The following is a 20,750-nucleotide window of genomic DNA, read 5'->3' as shown; positions in this document are numbered from 1 at the left end:
CTAGTTCAGAGAACTTCTTGTGTGCTAGATGAGGGATACTAGCAGGCATTGTATCTTGTCTTTTTGAAGTTTATAAGAGCCTGGAAAACTTATACTTGTAGGATTATAGGATCGATATAATGTGAGTTTTTTTCTCCTTCTCGGCAGCTTTGGGTTCGGCACGATCCGCGTAAATGATTCGTTGCCTGGCACTCAAGAGGTTCGCCGAGGGGGAAAACTCTTGATACCTGGATTGACCGCTATCCTGCGTTCTTCAAGGCAATGATGTCTTTTCTGGTGAAGATGGAATAGAGTTGGATTAGTAGTTTGGCCCGGTGAATGTGAGGAAATGTATGAGGATTTGTGTGGTCGATTCGAAAATGTACTTTTCTGCTGTTCGTAACCACAAATCTTTTATCATCTATCTCGTAACATTGCTCCCTTGGATATATTCGAACGCATGCTTGTTTTAGGTCAACAACCCATTGTACGATCTGACTCTCATCTCGAGAAAGGATTCGTCTTAGCTATAAAACCTCGTATAGGGGGTTGTTCCCCAGAATTGTCTTGATTAGCAGTCAAGGCGGATCGATTTCAGGCGCTTAGCTTTGCTGATTTTCTAAGAATGTCCGTGGTTCGTCACTTTGCTCTTAAAATGCTCGAGGAATTAGTATCAGAACAGAAGTCGAATAGGCTATATGAATACCTTGGTGATATAACAATATGAGGACAATATTGTAACAGTATCAAAACAATTTCAATTATCGCGTACATATATACAATGACTACTCAACACTTCATGCTTTTTCTTTTCTTCTCCAGTACTTGAACACTCTCTGAGATCTACTCAAAACTCTGAGAACTTTAAAATACAAACTCCGAAACACACAGATAACTCGGTTCGATCATGGATCAAGATCAAGATCATCACAATCATCAACACGGCTGGTGTCTCATGAAATTCTACCTACAAGCATTCATCATCAGCATCAATATCGGCTCCTTCATTGGGATTTTGTATTTTGTCCATCACTTTCTCCTCAGTCCTTTTGACCCGCACGCCCTCATAGCATCATTGATCGGCGGTTTCGTCGATGGCTTCGTGATTGGCTTTGGCTTTTTGCTCGTTCTTCTTGTCATTTGGAGCCTCTATGATGCAATTATACTCGTTTTTTCTCGCATCGTTTTCTATGCGCAAATCTGGAGAGGCGTGTTTCATATGCTGGCGGGACGGTTGGAGAGACGGATTAGGGCGTTGAGACTTCAGAGATTGTAGGGGTTTCCTGCTTCTTTGATTCGGTCTTGGGGCGTTGGTAATCGTACTGGATTAATTTAAACCATTTAAAAATTTACGAATAAAATTGAGCTTACATTGTTGTGATATTGTGAATAGAATATGAATGATGGAAATACAAGTGTAAATTGTAGAAGTTGATCAAGCGAGTAATTTGACTCGAGTCTTTGATGCGTAGACTTGGAACAACGATAATCATTATGGACATCTTGATCATGGTGATATCCTTTGTCTTTCTTCGTCTTTTGTAAGCGACGCAGCTCTGCGTCTTTCAAGCTCATAGCTTTAGTCAAAATGACCCGTAGGATCTTGCAGAGCCATTCATATTGTATCCTGGAGTTGATGTGAGGAAGTCAGCAGAGAAGATAGGAAATAGATACCTATTCTTTTTCTAGGGTGTATCACAGTGACATTACGTTGATATCGTACCAAATAAAAGTTGATACATATCAGGCTTGACTCAATATTGATTATCTACCCATTTGAAGAATGAATACCGTGGTGTTTAAGAATTAAATCCAATGAATCGATCAATACACTGCATACAATACATACAAAAGCTCAACAAAGTCACAAAGAAACACTAAGCGAGCCCCAGCAACTTTCTCTATCCATCAATTTAAAAACTTTGAAACAACCCCTAAACAGAAACGATATAGACGAAGACAAAAAATAATCGAACATCTTCCCATCTTTCCCCTCTCCACCACTCCTGAGGAAATCATGACGAATCATACTAAGCATTGTGCCAAAAAGCCCTCATGGAAATGGAGGTCAGCGAGTAGTTTCTGCTTTGCATATATATCACTCATTTTCGACGTCTGGATTATCGTAGTTGCTTTGTTAATTGCCAGACTCATGCGCAAGATACCATGCGACTCTCCATAGATATGGTTCTTTGGGTAGACTCAGCAATATGACTCTGAAGTTGTTGGTCAATTCAGCAAGGTTCGAGACCAAGAACTTGAAGAATATTGTTCGCTAAGACGTTAAAACTTGCCTGAACGGGAGAAAACATAGAGGATTAATATGCATTCTTAAAAACAACCAGAATTGATTTAATGGACGAAGTAAATATGAGGGATCGTGCAAAGAGAAGAATAGAAATCTACAAACTAAAGAAGTAGCTGTGAAAACGGTTCTAGCATGTATACTATCTTAATCCTCTATTTAAAAATTGCACAGGGAGTTGATGGTGTGCATAGATAGTGGAAGTTTTGAATAATCATATAATAGAGACGTAATTGCTAAAGACTAGTCAAGTATACAGATCTTGATATTGTGTTGCTGGTGATGTGAATTTGTAATTACTAGTAGAATTGTTGGTTCAAACCAGTATACAGTATATATATAGATCATGATAATGCTATTGATAAATTTGGTATCAAGTGAGTGAGCGATGTGAGCGCGACACTTGTCCAGCAAGAAATCATGCTCTTATCTAATTATCTCACAACACAATGAGTGGTTACGTACAGAAAACCAGTAAACGTATAATATGCATGAGCGATACTTACAGTGAGGCGAGGTAGTCCTTATTTCTTTAGCGTTTCCCTCTAACATACAATTCAGGTTTTTTCCAAGCTACATACTTCAACAACTCGAAAGTATTTCTGAAGTATTCTTGAACATATCCTGAACAAATCTATTATCAGTTCCAAAATATGTATAAAAGACACTGTAGCTTCGCTGTAGGTCAATCATCCTCCATCAAGCCACTTCTGCCTGTAACATTTCCAAATTCCTCAAAGAACCAAGTGAAATATTACATTCAGACCCACTAACATAACAACCCCAAAATCCACAAATCAAGTCTCGAAAACATCATGCCGGGACCACTAACTCAAGCCATCAGCCTATTAGTGGCACTCATCTATGCATGTTTCATCTCCGTAGTCCTCCTGCCCATATTTCTTGCTTTCAACACGGTTCCAATTCACCCGGGTGAGCTTTTTGGAGGTTTCCGAAGACTAATTCCTACACAGCTTCCCGAAGATGTTCCTGGCGCAGGAGATACTCCGGATGATGAACTACCACAAGCAAGACGAGAGTGGATAGTTTCTCGTCATGAGATCATGATGGGGAGAGAATTTCAGATTGCTCAGTATCACGGCTTTCTTCATCAGTTACACGAGCGGACTGCGAATCGTGCGGCTAACAATGGGCGAGTCGTTGCCCCTCTTGAAGTCATCCATGATTCCAGTTCTGAGGATGAGTTTGATATCTATGATTATGACATGAGCCTTCCTTGATCTCGCTTTTTCCTTAAGAGAGTGTTTTTGAATGTGGTGGTGGTATTCCGCAAATGAGGACAAAAAAAATAAAGCTTCTCCTTTTGCAAATTTAAACAAATCTATACATGCAATCAATGAATAATAATATTTGAGTGATAATGACAACATAGTAATGTAGCAGTTCGAAAAATGAAAAGAAAGATTGGTCAGTAGTTTTAGTCGTTTGAGTGTGCTTAACAAGACATGTCCCACTATCATCATCGAGTTATGCGCGATCTTGATTTCCATGTGTATAGCAACGATTTTGAAGAAGACAATACATACACCACAACGTCTTTTTTGTTCTTTTGTGGTCTAGGCAGCCTCTAGAACATGAAGAACAGCAAGATCGTAAACTTCGATCTACAGAAAATGTCTTATCATATGTCTTATGTCGAAATCGAATCTATGCTCAGTTCTGCTCTTACTTACATATGGTGCCTTTGACAGCTATCAAAATGACAGTGTTTCACCATATCACGACTCTGTCCTGAATCCTACGAATTAATCTTAGACAGACATGTAATGAATGCATTGGAGAGACCCCCACTTAAGTTTTGTTATACAGCTGAATTCGCCCATCATATACGTATATTCATACCATATACAAATGTCACATGTAAAAATGGCCAAAACAAGCTTTTTCTTTTTGGCAAGGCGACGCTTCTTAGATCGAGCGATGATGAGGTGAAGTCATTGGTTCTTATTTTTTTAATGGAAGTAGTTTAATTCTTGTTTTTTTCTGAAAATGCCGAAGATCTATTCTAGTATGTGATTATACAGGAATGGCGCTTGCTACTTACTCCTCGACAAGTGCGTGATTCAGTGAATAGTTCAAGGGGGAAAGTTCGGACTCGTCAGGTTTTGGGTCACAATTCATGAAGGACGAATAGGTGGAGGAAATAAGCAAAGTTATATTTTGTAGTAAAGTCTCGATTGATTATTTTAGTCTTTGATAGAAACAAATGTAGACTTGTCATATTCGAATGAGAGTTCGCTTGAAGAATGTATGATGTCGTCTCAAGTTTCTCCAATTATGCCGTAGCACAATCACACCCACGTCTCGTACTTTTCGGATTCATCATGCACAGGCATTTTTCTTGTCTTTCCATTCTTGGAATGATTCTCAACCTTATTCCAATTTCTCGGATGCATCTCGACGTCGCGATGTGACCGGCCAGCGGTACGCGAGCGTTTCTTTGCTGCTTTTCTAGAGTCATCCATCCCGTATCTGTGGTGTTTGTGAGGCCAGAAGAAAGCCCATGCGAGCATGGCGGCAAGCACGATCATGCAGAAGGCAACGATGGCAATGTGTTCAGGAAGCATCTTAAGATTGAGGATGGAATCAGGAGTGTGGTTGGTGATGATAAGAAAGATGGAGAGTCATCGAGGCATATATACTCGGACGATTGGGATTGTTCTTGATCTCTGTCATATTTATATAATAATCCAGGACCAACTAGATCAATGAAATAAAATACAAAGAACTTTAGAATTGATTGGGCAATCTTCTTTGTTCTTGAAACAATGTTTTGTCGTGACTCGGCGGAACTACCACAGGTCATAATCTAGCGAACAACAACAATAACCTTCCAATTACTGGCTGGATGATTGTCAAAGGTCCTTTTGTCATAAGCAAGGCTTTGAAAAATGTAGGTTTAGTTTCAAAACATCATGCCATGCATTTACAACTCATAATTGGGTGGAGAAACACTTGCTGTCATGGGGGTACAGTAGGATTTTAAAAACCAGGGTTGAGAACGAATGAATGGTAAAGAGAATTATGCATGCTTCTGGAACTAAATGGGAGGATATTGTGAAGTGAAAACTTGACGGGATTTTGAGCTTAAAAGTATTGACTCAAATTCGAATCAACCCAATTTATCCGAACACAATAGGTGCAACACTTGCGACACCATTGGCATTGATGTTGTTCGTTTGTAGAACATTATGAAACACCAATTTTCAGAGTTGTGGTTGCAAATATGCCTTGTGTTAGAGCATCAGGGGTCTCAAGGTTATAGGGAAGCTTGGCGGGTCTTACAGTGCAGGGGATAACTCATAGCCACTAAAATCATCGTGAACAGAGCGGCGTAGTAAAATCATAACAGGCTGCTATGCCCATCTAACTTTTCATGTGGTTACCTTTTCTTTAACCCACTGCTGCTGTGTTTGGATATTCGACAGGGAATTCGGGTGACAGTCGTGAAAGGATCTGAGGATCTGCGAATCGGGCACGACTTATACCAAGCTATTGCGATATTCGACATGTCCAACCATCACCCATCAACTTCGATTTCTCGAGCACGACTCACACAGTCGTTACCACCATTACCCGAAGAAGATGCAGTGCCTGTCGAACCTTACCATGATGATCCAGCAGATAATGAAGGTGCGGAGGTCATAGAAGGGATGGGAGGAAACCATATCGATATGAATGAACCTCCTGGATACGAGCCAATGCACGATTATTTGGTCAGTAGAGTACGTCGATTAGCTCAAATGAGGCCTCCCGAATATGAATTATCGTCGCCGGACCATACACACGACATACCACTTCAGCATCAAGAACCTTACCGAGATGACCCCTTCATTATTACGATAGATCCAAATCAACCTCCTCCACCATCTTACGAGGCTTTATATATACAAACACAAAGAGAATTAGAGATATTGAACGAGGAGATAGATCCGGATATAAGCCATGCCGAGGATGTCTGCAAATGGCTGGTTAGCATGATTTTGATTACTTTGACAATTATTGCTGTTGGTTTCGCATTCAATTGGGGCCACCCATTCTAAGACGGCCCAATCGAATGCCGACGATCGTACAGTTCAGAAGTAAGGGAGGACAATAGTGGAATTATACCCGGCTTATGGAAACGGAAATGGGAGCTTGGAGTTTGGAGTTTGAAATCTACAGTTTGAACAAGATTTGGAAATAGGATAACGGTTTGAAAGAAGCGGCTCCCGAAAGATTGTTTCTAATAGATTAGAATACAATTATTTACAATCTCAAATCTTCAGCATGTCTTGCCAATTTCCACCTCCAACACATCGCGAGGACTTTCCAATTTGGGGATGGCACTTCCAACTACCCACCCACGAGCTCCTTACTATCTAGTATCTACCCCGCCGTTGTCCGAGGATGTGTGATAACACATTCATCATTTGAAGCTTCTCTTTCCTTATCATCTCCACTGATAATGTCAAGGTAAACTCTTATTACAAGTATATACGACATACACTAGGTTTGTGTACAAATTTCCGTTTAAATAGTCTGCAAAGTTCAAACCTGCCTGGATTTACTCTGTTCCTTCGTTATTTTTCAAACTGTCATTTATCGCTAGTATGGCACCTGCAACAATAACGACAGCATCCGGTGCATCTTGGCAAGAGGTTGCCAAAGATAGACAGAGATATCGAGATGAGACTATCGCAGCTATCGAGCCACCTATCCCAGATGTCACGAATATTCCATTGAATACATTATCAGTTGCGAGAAAAGTACTTACATCCGAGGAGATTAAAATTACAGAAGCTACAGTCGAAGATCTAGTGTCTAAACTTGCAAAAGGAGACTTGAGTTCAACCGAGGTTGCTAAAGCATTCTTAAGAAGAGCTGGGTTGGCCCAAAAAGTGGTATGTTCATCTTAGCAGGCAATTTTACTACAGACTAATCAAAACTCAGACTAATTGCATCACCGAATTACTTCCCGAGCGAGCACTCTCTCGTGCAAAATTCCTCGACGAATATTTGAAAACGAATGGAAAGACTATTGGCCCTCTTCACGGTATACCGATCAGCGTGAAAGAACATATTGGTATCAAAGACCTGGACCATAATGCGGGCTTCGTTGCTTGGGTCGGCAAAACAAGTCCAGTTGATTCCCATATTTTAGAAATTCTGTTGAATGCAGGTGCTATATTGTATGCTAGGACTACACAACCTCAAACTTTAATGCATTTAGAGACAAGTAATAACATATATGGGTAAATTTGACAAGCAACTGACATTGGCACTGCTAATTTGTTTCTTAGAGTGACTGTAAACCCATTCAATACCACTTTGACTTGTGGTGGCTCTTCGGGTGGTGAGGGGGCGTTGGTTGGATTTAGGGGTTCGTGTCTTGGTATCGGTACTGATATTGGTGGCTCCATCCGTTCACCGGCAGCAAATAATGGTAAATGAGAGCGAGGAAATTGAAATGAAATATGCTTACCTTCGCGTAGGTGTATATGGCATGAAGCCAACAGCTCGTCGCTTACCAGTAGATGGATGGACTGCAACTATGGCTGGTGCCGAGCACATCGTTCCCACGATCGGACCATTATCAACAAGCTTAGATGGCTGTAAAGTCTTCATGAAAGCACTCATTGATGCAAAACCATGGTACAAAGAACCATCTCTTTTGCCCTTTCCTTGGCGAGAAGAGAATTTCTTTCCGGGCAAAAAAATAAAAGTTGCAATTTTGTGGGATGATGGGGTTGTGAAGCCACATCCCCCAGTCACAAGAGCCTTAAAACAAGTTGTGGACAAACTTAAGACGAACACAAATATAGAAGTGGTTGAGTGGAAGCCATATAAGCATGATCTAGCTTGGGAGATAATTGTAAGAGTAATGTTTTCCAAAATGCAATCATCACTAATTTGATTCAGGCCAATTTATATTTCTCCGATGGTGGATCACAAGAACTCGATGCGTTAAAGGAATCCGGGGAGCCCCTTCGACCCCTCACTGAGCACATCATTACTCAAAACAAGCATTTACAACCTCACAGCATCGCATCGATGTGGAACTCTCAAGTTCAACGGGATATGTATCGTACAGAGTATGCAAATATTTGGAACGAAACAGCGACTTCGAAAGGTGCAAACGGTGAGCTGGAAGGAATGGTCGACGTCATACTATCTCCAGTTGGACCAGGAAGTGCACCAAAACTAGACACCAGTAAATGGTGGGGCTACACTTCGCAGTGGAACTTGTTAGATTATCCTGCTTTAGTCTTTCCAGTTGACAAGGTTGATGTGGAAAAGGATAGCACTGAAGAGACGTACACTCCAAGAAACGACAAGGACAAATACAATTGGGATCTATGGGAACAATATGGAGCTGAAGGTTATAAAGACGCTCCTATTAGCTTGCAGTTAATAGGAAGACGGTTAGTTGTTATTTCAATTGTAAAGAATTCTGGCTAACATATTTTGATTCATAGGTTCGAGGATGAGAAAGTCATCCAGGCTTTGGAGATTATTCAAGAGCAATCTGGATTACCGTTTGTTGAATACGTTTGAATGATCTTAATCGAATGGAAATTATTCTAATTATAAGTCCCCTACATATTACATCAACTTTAGATATACAAAATTCATCTTTTAAACCTAGTCAGCATACCAAATGAACTATATTGTAATCAAGATGAAGGGGCTCGCTTATTACTATTGGACTGACCCCTCAATTCGGGGGTACCACGGCAATGGCCAATTGTACTACAGCTTGGACTTATTCGTTTTTAAAGAAGCGATCCCGACGCGACTCGTGATACAATTGTATATTCTTCATCGTGCTGCCTCAAAACGGGCCGGCGGCCAATTTGAGGGTCTATGCGACAGGTAGCCGAAAAACTATTGCGGATCCAGACGATGAAAATCTTTAACACTTAGAAACACGGATTTACAAGAGCAACTTGAGATGATGTCCACAAACCTACCATGTACTTCTTCACAACTCAAATATTCTCTGTAATGTTTTTTTGACTAACGCCAGCCCTTAAACTGGGCCTAGTTCATCTCATCACACATGATTTACGACGTCACGTACTAGCTTCTAGTCATGCGATCCAGTTCGTCCCATAATGCTTCATCATCTTCTCCCCTTCCATCGTTCTTCTTCCTAGTCCTCAACTCTTACAAATTATGTATGATCCGCATTAGAATTTGGAAGCCTGGCGTAGCATTTTAGCAGCTTGGCATTCTCACAATACCTTACTGGATTGCCTACAACGCCCGGAAAATATCCCACCGAACTGCAAAATCACATTCGGTCCGGTATTACTCCGTAGTTTTGGTAATGATTAACTGAGGATTGTCGATACGCTTGATATGCAGAAATAATATAGTGTTGGGAGGCTCAATGTGAAAAGGACTGAGCAAGTGCCTGGTGATGTCCTGTGCTGGTTTTGTTTCTATTTTCAGATGTGGGTCTGGTCTTTGATGGTGGGACCACCAACTAAACTTTGGAAGCGCGTCACGATAGGCGGATTGATCATGAACTTGATAGAAAGAACATGGAGCGATGAGATGTGAAAACCTTGAGGTGTATCTTGCATACCCTCGATTGGAACGTTATTTCATCTTGGATTACCATATTCGAACTCAATGAAATGTGAAATTATACCTTGACAACTGCCGAGAGTTCACGACTAAAATCACACCTCCCACTTTCCATCCACCTTCAACTTCTGTCAATGTAAATTAACTTACAAGAAACAATCTTCATCTGACCAACATCATCACATCTATCCCACCACTCATAGGTTACTGCGCCATATCTCACCCCGCACTAGGCACAACATCCATCTGAACCTTCCCACCATTCTGATTGGTCAATGCCATTCTTCTCCCGGCGTCAAAGGTCTTTAGAGTTCCCATGCATAAGCTATGGATGAAAAGAATGCATCTCCCCACAAAAATTCATGCATTTTCTACGGGATTTCCTTATCAACACCATCATATGCGCACGAAAGATAGAGTGCATGGATACCATGTGGTCTGTAGGAATTAGATGATGGAGTAATCTCTTCCTACACTCTAATATGTGATGGGGAAGGAAGTTGAGGAAGAAGAATCAGGGAAGATTGATGTAAGAAGGTCGATGAGCCTCATTCCAGGTCTTTATGTACTGGACATCTCTCCCAGTTTTCATTCATATCTTTCACTCTTGGTACCGATAAGTTTACGGCCACTCTTTCTTTCTTGTCTTTCTTTAATCCGTCTCATTCGTTTTACTTTTTGTCACTTTACGTACTTGGCATTCTTGAATGACGTGCGTGTTTGTTGTTCTTCTTTGCTGTTGGAACTTCATTGGATTGTGAGAGTGCATTCTGATACACATTCTTTACTTATATCACACGCTCTACGTCTCGGAGAAACTATCATTAAAATTTATTTCGAATTGTCAATTCGATTACAACTGCGTCATTAACATCACCCAAAATGTCTCCTTCAACTTCCTCCTACGATCTCACCTCGAACCCTTCTTTCACCCCAAAAAACAGAACACCAGTTCGTTCCTCCTCAACTTCATCTACAATCTCCTCGCCATCACCCTCATCTCACAACTTCCAATTTACACCCAAACCACTGGTCCTCATGCGTTCTTTCTCTACATCCTCCACATCCTCGACGCAATCCCGAACTTCTCAGCCCTCATCACCATTCCTAGAACCGCCTTCACGATATGAATCGAGACATCCGAGTGAACTCATCTACAGACGAATGCCAGATAGTCCTAAACCGCATTACTTTTATGAGAGACCTGGGTTTTTTATCCCGAAGAGATCGGCGCCTAAAGCGCCGGGTGAGCCAAGATCAAAGGTGGTTTTTATTGGAGGGATGGATGGCGATGAGGAGGATGATGATGAATGAGTTGGAGATTTATGTGTTGTTGTCGTATGAACATTTCACATGGAGTATAAAGGAGTATTGGAAATGATACGATGAGAAGATGATGACGCGACGCGCTGATTCAACTTTCTCAAATTGAATACTGAAACCGCGATTTTCTTTTCTACAAGATTCTTCCAGAAACACGAGTCTAGAGTTTCCGGATAGAGACCTGAATCTTTCATTCTTGTTTGGGTCGGGATTGGCAGTGCATGCTATATCGGGGATGGGATAAAACACAGGCAATGGGGCGCTATCATTCGTTTATACCCGGTTTACCATTCTTTTACCATATTTATATATCTAACATTCGTTAGATATACATAAATATATTTCATCCTATACCAGTACCTGACACTCGTTTATTGGAGGTACATTTTAGGGTTGTCTTTAGATAAATAAATAAATCATTCATTCACCCATTCATTTCTCAGAAGTGCGAGCTTGTTTCGATGCTCCGTTGAAAGTGACCAAGAATCATGACATTGAGGGTAATTCTATGAGCAAGCATATGATTAACGCGACGGGTAGTCTTTTTGGTATCCAACATTATGTGAATCATCCCATTCTCTTCTAACCCAGTGATATCATTTTCACCGTCATTGTATCCTATTTCTATATCATATCTAACACCTAATATACATTTCCCAACTTCCACACCCTATCTCCCCCGACTATAACCATCCACCCTCTCCCTCACCACCCTAAAATCCGCCCGCGAATTCTGAACTTCCTCTTCACTCCGCACATTATCCGTCTTACAACTAGCCTTCGCGGGCAGTTCTCTCAACGGATCGATAAAATCCCTCTTCAACCTATACACCTCATCATCTCTATTCCTCTCCTTCTCAACCGTCACATCCGTCTGCACCAGTATAACAATTCCCTCTCTCATCTTATCATCCTCCAAATTCCTCGTCGAGGATCCCCGATCCTGCATTTCTATATCCCCACTCCCCGCTTCCGCATCGCTTCCCACAATACTTCTCCTGCGGGACCGATCTGTCGATCCTAGATCTTCGCTCATACGCGTGTATAATCCCGATATGCGGCCTGTCTTGGAAGCGAGCCGAGAAGATGGAAGGATGGTTTTTGCAGAAGTGGCGTTGTTGGAGCCGGATTTGATCGTGGCGGTGAAGCTGTATGAAGGGGGGATGGAACGTCGATCTGGGAGGCGAGAATCTTTGTTGGAGAAGAAACGACGGAAGAGGGGTTGGAGGAGAGCGAGATTGCCGCAGGTGATGCCGATTGCTTCTTCCATGTAGGTCCAGACTCCTCCTTCCACTTGGGAGACTGGGTGTGTGTTAGTGGTTTGTTTGAAATGGTTTTGTGTGGAAAATAGCTTCAATGGATGAAGTGGTCGAATTATCTAATGGTCTTGGATCACGTTCTTGGAGGATTTTATACAGAAAATGAAGCTTACAAGTGAGGTCCTCGGTATCAATAGCAAAGAGAGCAATTAGACGAATAATGCTAGTTATGATAACACTAGAAGAAAGTTCAACAATGTCAGCATATGATACTCACTCCCTTATATCACAGTATATGATGAAGAAACTTACAAAACGCCAACTGCAAAGATACCTATAAGCGCGATCTTTCTTCTCACATTCATGTGTAACTTCCAAATCATAGGTATTGGCATACAGAGAATCACACAATCCCCGAGAAAACTCAAAAGACCATTCGTGAAAGATATCGTTCTTAACGCGTTTGGGATGCAATGGCCTTTTTGATCTTTGTTCCAAAAATAAGACACTGGAGTGCATTCAAAAGTTGATGCTCCCAAAGCTGCAATCGTCCATAATAGTGTATAGATCCAGATAGCCCAAGCAAATTTTCTGAATTTTGTCGTAGGAAATAAACGGACGTAGAGAAGGATCAGAGAAGTCTTGAGGCAGAAAAGACAGAATGGTTGAAGTCTTTGAATCATCCATATTGACTTTGAAAAGGGTTAGCTGCTAGTGAAATTCTAGGAAAACTGGGCTACGAACAAAACTTAGACGTTTCTGATCGTCTACAGAAACGTTCGCTTGATGTTCTCCCAGCCCTACACTCAATCCTATTGATCATTCAGTACATGATGATATCGTGATAGTGACAAGACAAGTGTCCCTCAACTTTGAATGAGATAGAACACTACATACCATATAATTCACAGATAGGAGTACCCAGACTAAACAGTAACGCAACACCCATAAACCAATCTTCGTATTGTATTCTGGCAACGGTATAAAGTTTTGCAAATATTCTCAACACAAAAGAGGTAATGGATAAGACGAGAAGAAAAATCGTTGAAACCAGTACAAGTGATCTCTTGCCTTGCACCCCAAGGTCATCGAGATGCGCCGTACCCATTGTGCAAAAGTTCGATGTGTAGTCCGAAGATTGTAGAGCGCGTTTGACGCAGTGCAGTCAGTGGAGCGCACGAAACAAGGATATGAGCTAGATGAATTTTTAAAAACTGTCTCGTAGACAGAAACCAGTGTAGTTTTGCCAATAGAAGCAGAACTTCAGGTAAAGATCATGATTCGATGGTTTATTCGACGTTGAAATTCTTGCATATTTTAAAGCATCTATGTATCAGAATGTAGACCATGCTTTTCAATGATCTACCTGTGCAGTTCTGTGAATTGGTCTGCTGCATCACACAGGAGGTGAATACATGGGAGCAAACGGGAATGAATGTCCTTCCTGATTCGATATAATGAAAATGGACTTAAGAGAGGACAATGGTCTTCTAGCCCTTCTCACCCCAGAGCTTGAGTATAAAGTAGCAGTATTATTGCTCCTTTGGTTTATTTGCTCTTCATCTAGATCTCGGGAGCGAAGTAATTGGTGCCTATCATAAGAATAGATTAAGCAGTTCAGAAAGCACACTCTAGATTCAGTAGAGATCGGTCTTTGGATCCTGATGCCCCACGATCTTCGGAGCCATTGGTGGAAATGGGCAATTCATGGATATGGGGAATATGTAGCGAGGTTCCCGAGACCATGTTTCTTCCTTGTATGAGATAGGGTCCCCTGGAATATTATACCGGGGTAAGAATGATAAGGCCAGGAGAAGAGAAAAGATCATCACTCTTTTGGCGTAAAATCACTTGTGACAGGTTCATCAGACTCTGGTGTGTGGCTTGAAGTCAAATTGTCGTAATCCCCTCGGTATTTCTGTGATTGCAGGGAAGGTTTTCCGCATTAACTGCAAGCAGCACATTTTGCGATGTATGGTCCAGGTGATTATGTGGCTTCAGGTGTAGCGGGTTACGGCGTCAAAATGTCGTGATTTGTATCAATTTGATATGAAGTCAGCCTTTGTGTCAGAATTTTCGATGATATATTCCATACTAAATAATAGCGTCGCACTACCCCAATGTGCGGGGATTGAGTTTTCTTGTGTCAAAATAAGCTTCGTGGCTTGTCCATGTAAGCCTGAAGTTTAAAAAGCTCATTGGGGCATTGAACGCATTTAGGGTTTCAAGCTCCAAAACTCAACAAAATTACAGGGACTATAGGCTCGGCAACGGTAATCTCCCGGCGCGGCGTCAGCTTTTCCAGATAAATAAATGATTCTTTGACCGGGTGGCTAATGTGACATGTCTGATGTTAAAGTCACTTCCTTATTGATAGTTAGTCCCTTACCGCAATACTTTATTCCCATGTACATCCAGCATGAAGCTCACCGGCAATATGCATCTCCAATCTAATCCCATCTCCATTCATCTCCATGATTTCAACTGAAACTCCACTCAAATGGAACAATACACCCACACGATATAGTACACCGGGGAAATATCTGGTTTTGGAATACCTCATCTTCGATGATTGGAGAGCGTAGATTAGGTCCACTTCTCGATTTTCTTCAAAATCCCTTCGATACCTCGACGGTGATCCCAATTTCATTCAGCTAAGACAGGTCTTCTATACTTGCTCGATATCCATTGACTCTATCGGCTGTTGCAGACATGGATACTCCTCAACAAGCCAAAGAAAGCAACGCTGTATCATCCGATGCGGAGATAAACTCAAAGCAGGAAGATGATGGTAGTCAACTCAGTCCTGCCATGAAGAAGAATCAAGATGGAGTCGTGCTTATTCCTCAGCCAAGTGATGATCCAAGAGACCCATTAGTACGTACTTCTCTTACCAATAACTTCAAAGTTTCAGTACCAAAAAGTCGAAAACATTGAATACTGATAACAATCGTAGAATTGGACTATGCAAAAGAAATTGAAGATTCTCGCCGTTATTAGTTTTGCGACGTTTGCTGGATTTTCAGCATGTCTTGCTGGTCAGCTTCAAGTTGAGCCACAGGCCGAATTATACAACAAGACTACAACCCAGATCGCTTATCAAGTATGATATTACAACTTTGCCCTCGAAAAAGGCACAAGCTAAATAATGATCTAGAATTCCGCTGGTTCGGCTGGTATGGCAGCAGGAGGATTCTTTTTCTTCCCATTGTCACATGTCATCGGACGTAGCTCTGCTATCTTTTGGTCATTGATTGGTGCTATATTAAGCAATGTATGGGCAGCACTTATGACACACGAGAGTCAATACAATGCATTCATCGTCTCTCGATTCTTTGGTGCATTCTTCGGTGCCATTACTGGAGTATTAGGTCCACGAATCTTGGTTGATTTATTTTTCCTACACCAACGAGGAAGAGCTTTCACTGTATTTCATTGGTGTTTCGATTTTGGAACAGTGGCAGGACCAACATTATCGGCTCTCATTTCTGCAAAGTCGGTGTGGATGAATGCGTATCGATGGACGGCAGGATTGGTTGGTTTGGCTGTCATTTTGGTATTTCTGTTTCTCCATGAAACCTCTTGGGATAGAACGCCTGGAGCTATGAACCCCGATCCACCATCTTCTTTTATTGCAAACAGAATTGCAACATTTCTTCCTGGTACCAAAGTTACACCAAAGACATCCTTCTCGCAGACTGTAAGTCATAACACATGCATTTGGTATCTATCGACCTATTGACGATGCTAACTCCGAGATAGCTCAAAATCGCAAAGACACCATTTCTTATTGCCATCTCCCCAGTTTGTCTAGTCCTCAGTATCTTCACATTAACCAACTTCGGCTTCTACGTCGCCATGAATTCGCTTTCTCCCACATTCCTTCAAAAGCCAGTTGCAACAGGCGGATACGGTTTCACAACCTGGCAAAATGCAGAATGTAAGCAGTTCGTCCTTCCCAAATTCCCATCTAGAAATAATTAACACATCCATCAGTCTCTTTCACTCACTGGATCGGTATTTTTTTCGCCCTCTTCTACGGCCAATACCTCTCCGATCGACTTCCCTTCTACATCGCCAAAAAATACAACAACGGTATCTGGGTCCCCGAATATCGTCTCCACGCTCTCTGGTTCCCAGGCATCCTCAATCCCATAGGACTCGGTCTCTTCGGCGCCGGTCTCCTCTATCATCTCCACTGGGTTGTTCTCGCTCTCGCTACCGTCCTCGTCACTTTCGGCTCCTTGTGTATTACACCCATCACCGTAAATTATATTAATGAATGTTTTATCGGTAATCCGGCAGAGGCATCTATTGCTGTTAATTTTTACCGGGTGGGATTCGGTCTTAGCGTTGCGTTTTATATCAAACCATGGGTGGCGGATGTGAATGTAGGGTGGACGTATGGAACGATGGCATTTTTGGAGGTGGCAGGTCTATTGTGTATTGCGTTGTTGGTGTGGAAGGGACATAGGATTAGGGAGATGAGTTTTAGTGGGTTAGGGAGGAGCGAGGAGGGAGAACATGTTGTTGAGGAGAAGAGAACAGGGGCTTAGGGGGTCATTTTGTTTGATGGGAGAATCAATGTAGAATGTGTGTAGATTATGACCCGTAAAATCTCTATGTGGAAGACTCATCGAAGTTCGATCGCTTGATCTTTTGTTGGATAATACATACATGTATCCAAGCCTTCCAATCTCTATATACCAGATGATAAGATAGAATTCACGTCAATTAACAACAGCTCCTCATGAATAACACAAAAGTCTCACTCCAGATCAAATCTCTAAAACCCACAACCCCAATCGCAATACCACACTCATCTAGTAAGTCTCCAATCTTCTCACTTTCCCACGTCGATTCATCCCGAAATACAAAGATTCGCAAAATCTTCATTCCATACAACAAAAACAAAAACACCCTTTTAAACCAAACCCCAGAACAATGCATTCCGCTCCCTTCATCGTCCTCGGAAACGCTTATCCGCGAAGGACAGACTCGGACTACTGGGTCAAGTATCGCACCTCAACTCATCACTCGGTATTATTGCATTCCACCAACAAATGGCAGTGATATATTCACAATCACTAGTCTCTTCGTGGAGATGTACTTATATCACGACTCTAATGACCTTATCGATTTATATCAAGGATCAGGATATCAACGAGGGAAAACGCTTTTCCTCGTATGGAGGGAAGATACTTATGAGGTGTGATTTAGTAGAGTAGATAGAGATGGAGGGAATTACTAGATACTGGATGGGAAGGAGGGAAAGGAAGATTCGGTATGGTAGATCGATTTGGCGCTTGCCTTGAGTAAATCGAACTTCGTAAGCGTCAAATAGACATATCGTCACATGAGAAGTGCACAGGAGGAAAAGCAGTGCATGTATGAAGATTACCGCATTGATTCATTATCCTATCCTATCCTATCCTATCCTATTTCATTTCGTTTCATTTCGTCCTCATATCAAAGATACATAATGACATATCTTACTTATTTATCCAGACCAACCCTATCTTTTTCTCATTCCATTCCCAACCCCTCATTCATCCATTCCATTCATTCATTTCTCAAAAAGTAAAACATTAAATTGGCCGTAACTCCCTCTCCATCCCATCCCATCCTTCCCATTCCATCCCATCCAATCATAAACACATCCACTTCCTAACCTCCCCTAAACATACGTTCTCCTATGACTTCCACTTCTTCTACTCCTATGACTTCCACTTCTACGATGTCCATGTCTCGTAACATGAGTCTCCCTCACATAAACCTTCTCATCTCTCCTCCCCGATCTCTCATGTCCCTTGCCCACCATACAAGCCAACAAACTCGTTATAAAGAAGAAAATGCAATTCATGATTCCAAACGCAAAACAGGCTTTGAGCATCGCACACGTTTTATCAACTTTCACACTCACGCCATTGATATTCGCATTTCCAAATGCCCCGAAATTGATATAGTAACCAGGGGTAGTGGTCAAATGGGAACAATCCGAGTTGGTGATGAAGCGGAGCTCGTAGACGCCAGCGATAAAGGCGCCCACGAAACAGAGATCGATGAAAGAGACGAAGAGCGCGTTGGAGCGCGTGCGGTGGTAGGTGAAGAGCGTTGCGATGGCCCAGGCGCAGGCGAGCACGGAGACGATGAAGAGCACCAGGATGTAGTTGGGGGTGAGCGCATTGTTGGATGCGTAGATGTTGACGAAGAAGGCGAGCATGCCTAGTGTTGGGATCTATGGTGCGAAGGAGAAAGGGTTAGTTAAATGTCAGGAGTTGGGAAATCATAATGAGTAAGGTATCGCATACCAGAGTAATGATCTCGCAAAATCGCCAAAAGGCGAAGAACATTCCGAAAAGCATTGTGAGGAGTTTATTATCTTTTCAGATTTTGGGTGGGGGGTTTGAGAGAAGTATATTATTATTGGGTGCGACAGCGAGGATCGAATCTTTGCGATTATTTTTATTTTTATGATTGCGATTGTGATATAGTTATGGTGGAATATAACTTGGAGCTGAAGTCGGCTTATCTTTTGCGACAACGACGATGATGATGATGCTGAAAGCCGAGTCCCAAACGTACGAATCAAATTCGCTTCCACACAATTGGATGCAGGTGCTTGCTTCAATTCGTAAGCAACGAGAAATAAAGGCTCACTGAATCACAGCAGTGAAGACTAGATACTTGATAAATAAAAAGAAAGAAGAAGAAGAAAAAAACTTCGTCGACAAGACGTGAAGCTATGTCCTCTTATCAAGTTCCAATCCAGTTCAAGATGAACCCACAGACACAGACTGGATACCTAGGTAGATTGAGGTTGGGATGGATTTGCCCTGCTTTTGGGTATGATGCAGCCTTGTTTGTTGGCCTACCGAGCTAGTCGTTTGGGAAGGGAATGGGGGTATGGTTGGTGGATATGGGATCTTGGATTTGGGATGGGATAGGATGTGGATGGTGGGTTGTGCTTGCTTGGTTACTTGCCTCGAACTTGCTAGTCTAATTCCTTCGAGGTGAAGAGTTACAAGGGTGGAAAACAAGAATGTGGAGAGCAGGATGGATATGCGATGCGCTGGGTAAATGCTGACGACAAAAGCGACAAGGCTCGCTTTGGGAAAAGTTTCTTTTCTTTGCTTTTCTGCTGGATGGATGTGGATGGATGGGTCGGGTGTAACGGTAAGGGTAACGGTGTGTGAAATCGCTACGGAGTATATGTGAGGTTTTATATGACGTCGGTGAAGATCTGGTTGATTGAGATTCTTATCGATAGTAGAATCTTGTTTGCTTGCTTGAATTGCGTAGTGGTCATGATTATCTCGTCTCGTCTGGTCTCGTCTGGTCTCGTCTGGCCTCGTCTCCTTTTCACACGATATACACTTTGATATGTTATACGGTATCTATAGACAGTCTACAACATCTAAAATGCACAGGTCAAAACATCAAATAAAGAGATGGCTGGATTACAATGGGAATACAATCCTAGATACTAGGTAGACAGTTTTTATATATAATTAGATTACTTACGGATTATACCTACATTTACAAGCTGCATCCCGTTTTATATCACATATTTACCACCAACTGACAGTCTTACCCCCCAACAATCAATTTCATTGCTATCAAAAAATGGCGGGGTTGGGTTTAGTGTGTCAAAATAAAAGAAGTGGCAGGTTATTGGCGCCCAAAGATCCTGGACTACTGGGTCAATGCAGGGTGACAACATCTGTTTTAATATCCGATGAACTCGGAACAAAATCCAGAATCCAGATATCAATGAAAAGCGAAAGAAAAAAAAAGAAGAAAAAAGGCACCGAGATTATCATGTTGGAAGGAGATCTTGGTAGGTTGGGTAGTTGGGATAATCTGGCATTACATCTTGATCTAGGATCAATTGGATGGAGAGTCTAAAGTTTCATTATATTTTTTGCCAGCTCAACAAGATGATTCGATTATTCTCGACTTTTCCAGGTACCGATGTACCGACAGGTACAGTGGTGGGGAATATCATATGTACCTATTCGTTGTACCTGTTCGCCGAGTTGACGAAACTTATTACTTCATCGGCGGTGAATCGTCAAGAGCTTCCATAACTTGTTGTTGACTCCATTTTTCGCCGACTTTCTTCTCCTGATGTTTCAATTACCCGAAAAGTACATTTTGGGGGTTTAGTACATGCTGCAAGTCAGGCCCGTACCGCTAGATCCATTTTTAGGTCCAGAACTAGTCAACTTTGTGACGACAGCTCCAGTATTTCTCACGAGTCATGTTTGATTTGAGGAGAAAAAGGG

At 41.9% G+C, this 20,750-nt stretch overlaps 9 protein-coding genes across 9 annotated transcripts; 6 read left to right on the top strand and 3 right to left on the bottom strand.

Annotated features, from left to right (window-relative positions):
- Positions 1–1,051: 1,051 nt before the first annotated feature.
- On the bottom strand, positions 1,052–1,481 carry Bfra_007412 (uncharacterized protein; the record flags this gene model as incomplete). The annotated part of the gene is made up of 2 exons (XM_037337784.1): positions 1,052–1,301; positions 1,351–1,481. The coding sequence occupies 2 exons, from the start codon at positions 1,479–1,481 to the stop codon at positions 1,052–1,054; spliced, it is 381 nt and encodes a 126-aa protein (XP_037187164.1).
- A 1,618-nt stretch (positions 1,482–3,099) lies between these two features.
- Positions 3,100–3,525, top strand: Bfra_007411 (uncharacterized protein; the record flags this gene model as incomplete). The annotated part of the gene is made up of 1 exon (XM_037337783.1): positions 3,100–3,525. One exon carries the CDS (start codon positions 3,100–3,102, stop codon positions 3,523–3,525), a length of 426 nt encoding a protein of 141 aa, XP_037187163.1.
- A 1,026-nt stretch (positions 3,526–4,551) lies between these two features.
- Positions 4,552–4,971, top strand: Bfra_007410 (uncharacterized protein; the record flags this gene model as incomplete). The annotated part of the gene is made up of 3 exons (XM_037337782.1): positions 4,552–4,611; positions 4,638–4,729; positions 4,761–4,971. 3 exons carry the CDS (start codon positions 4,552–4,554, stop codon positions 4,969–4,971), a joined length of 363 nt encoding a protein of 120 aa, XP_037187162.1.
- An 843-nt stretch (positions 4,972–5,814) lies between these two features.
- On the top strand, positions 5,815–6,348 carry Bfra_007409 (uncharacterized protein; the record flags this gene model as incomplete). The annotated part of the gene is made up of 1 exon (XM_037337781.1): positions 5,815–6,348. The coding sequence occupies one exon, from the start codon at positions 5,815–5,817 to the stop codon at positions 6,346–6,348; it is 534 nt and encodes a 177-aa protein (XP_037187161.1).
- Positions 6,349–6,897: 549 nt separating this feature from the next.
- Bfra_007408 (putative glutamyl-trna amidotransferase subunit protein) lies at positions 6,898–8,842 on the top strand (the record flags this gene model as incomplete). Its single annotated transcript, XM_037337780.1, has 6 exons — positions 6,898–7,188; positions 7,238–7,539; positions 7,588–7,730; positions 7,780–8,159; positions 8,207–8,709; positions 8,764–8,842. 6 exons carry the CDS (start codon positions 6,898–6,900, stop codon positions 8,840–8,842), a joined length of 1,698 nt encoding a protein of 565 aa, XP_037187160.1.
- A 1,920-nt stretch (positions 8,843–10,762) lies between these two features.
- On the top strand, positions 10,763–11,194 carry Bfra_007407 (uncharacterized protein; the record flags this gene model as incomplete). Its single annotated transcript, XM_037337779.1, has 1 exon — positions 10,763–11,194. One exon carries the CDS (start codon positions 10,763–10,765, stop codon positions 11,192–11,194), a length of 432 nt encoding a protein of 143 aa, XP_037187159.1.
- Positions 11,195–11,873: 679 nt separating this feature from the next.
- Bfra_007406 (putative integral membrane protein) lies at positions 11,874–13,570 on the bottom strand (the record flags this gene model as incomplete). The annotated part of the gene is made up of 5 exons (XM_037337778.1): positions 11,874–12,505; positions 12,636–12,700; positions 12,775–13,154; positions 13,207–13,274; positions 13,360–13,570. 5 exons carry the CDS (start codon positions 13,568–13,570, stop codon positions 11,874–11,876), a joined length of 1,356 nt encoding a protein of 451 aa, XP_037187158.1.
- A 1,604-nt stretch (positions 13,571–15,174) lies between these two features.
- On the top strand, positions 15,175–17,018 carry Bfra_007405 (putative polyamine transporter protein; the record flags this gene model as incomplete). The annotated part of the gene is made up of 5 exons (XM_037337777.1): positions 15,175–15,339; positions 15,419–15,565; positions 15,620–16,162; positions 16,225–16,402; positions 16,459–17,018. 5 exons carry the CDS (start codon positions 15,175–15,177, stop codon positions 17,016–17,018), a joined length of 1,593 nt encoding a protein of 530 aa, XP_037187157.1.
- Positions 17,019–18,139: 1,121 nt separating this feature from the next.
- Bfra_007403 (uncharacterized protein) lies at positions 18,140–18,827 on the bottom strand (the record flags this gene model as incomplete). Its single annotated transcript, XM_037337776.1, has 2 exons — positions 18,140–18,700; positions 18,774–18,827. The coding sequence occupies 2 exons, from the start codon at positions 18,825–18,827 to the stop codon at positions 18,140–18,142; spliced, it is 615 nt and encodes a 204-aa protein (XP_037187156.1).
- Between the last annotated feature and the right edge of the window lie 1,923 nt (positions 18,828–20,750).

This window comes from Botrytis fragariae (assembly GCF_013461495.1).
Source record: "Botrytis fragariae strain BVB16 chromosome Unknown tig00000795, whole genome shotgun sequence".
In the NCBI taxonomy this organism is placed as follows: Eukaryota; Fungi; Ascomycota; class Leotiomycetes; order Helotiales; family Sclerotiniaceae; genus Botrytis; species Botrytis fragariae.
This window is presented reverse-complemented; position numbering and strand designations above follow the sequence as displayed.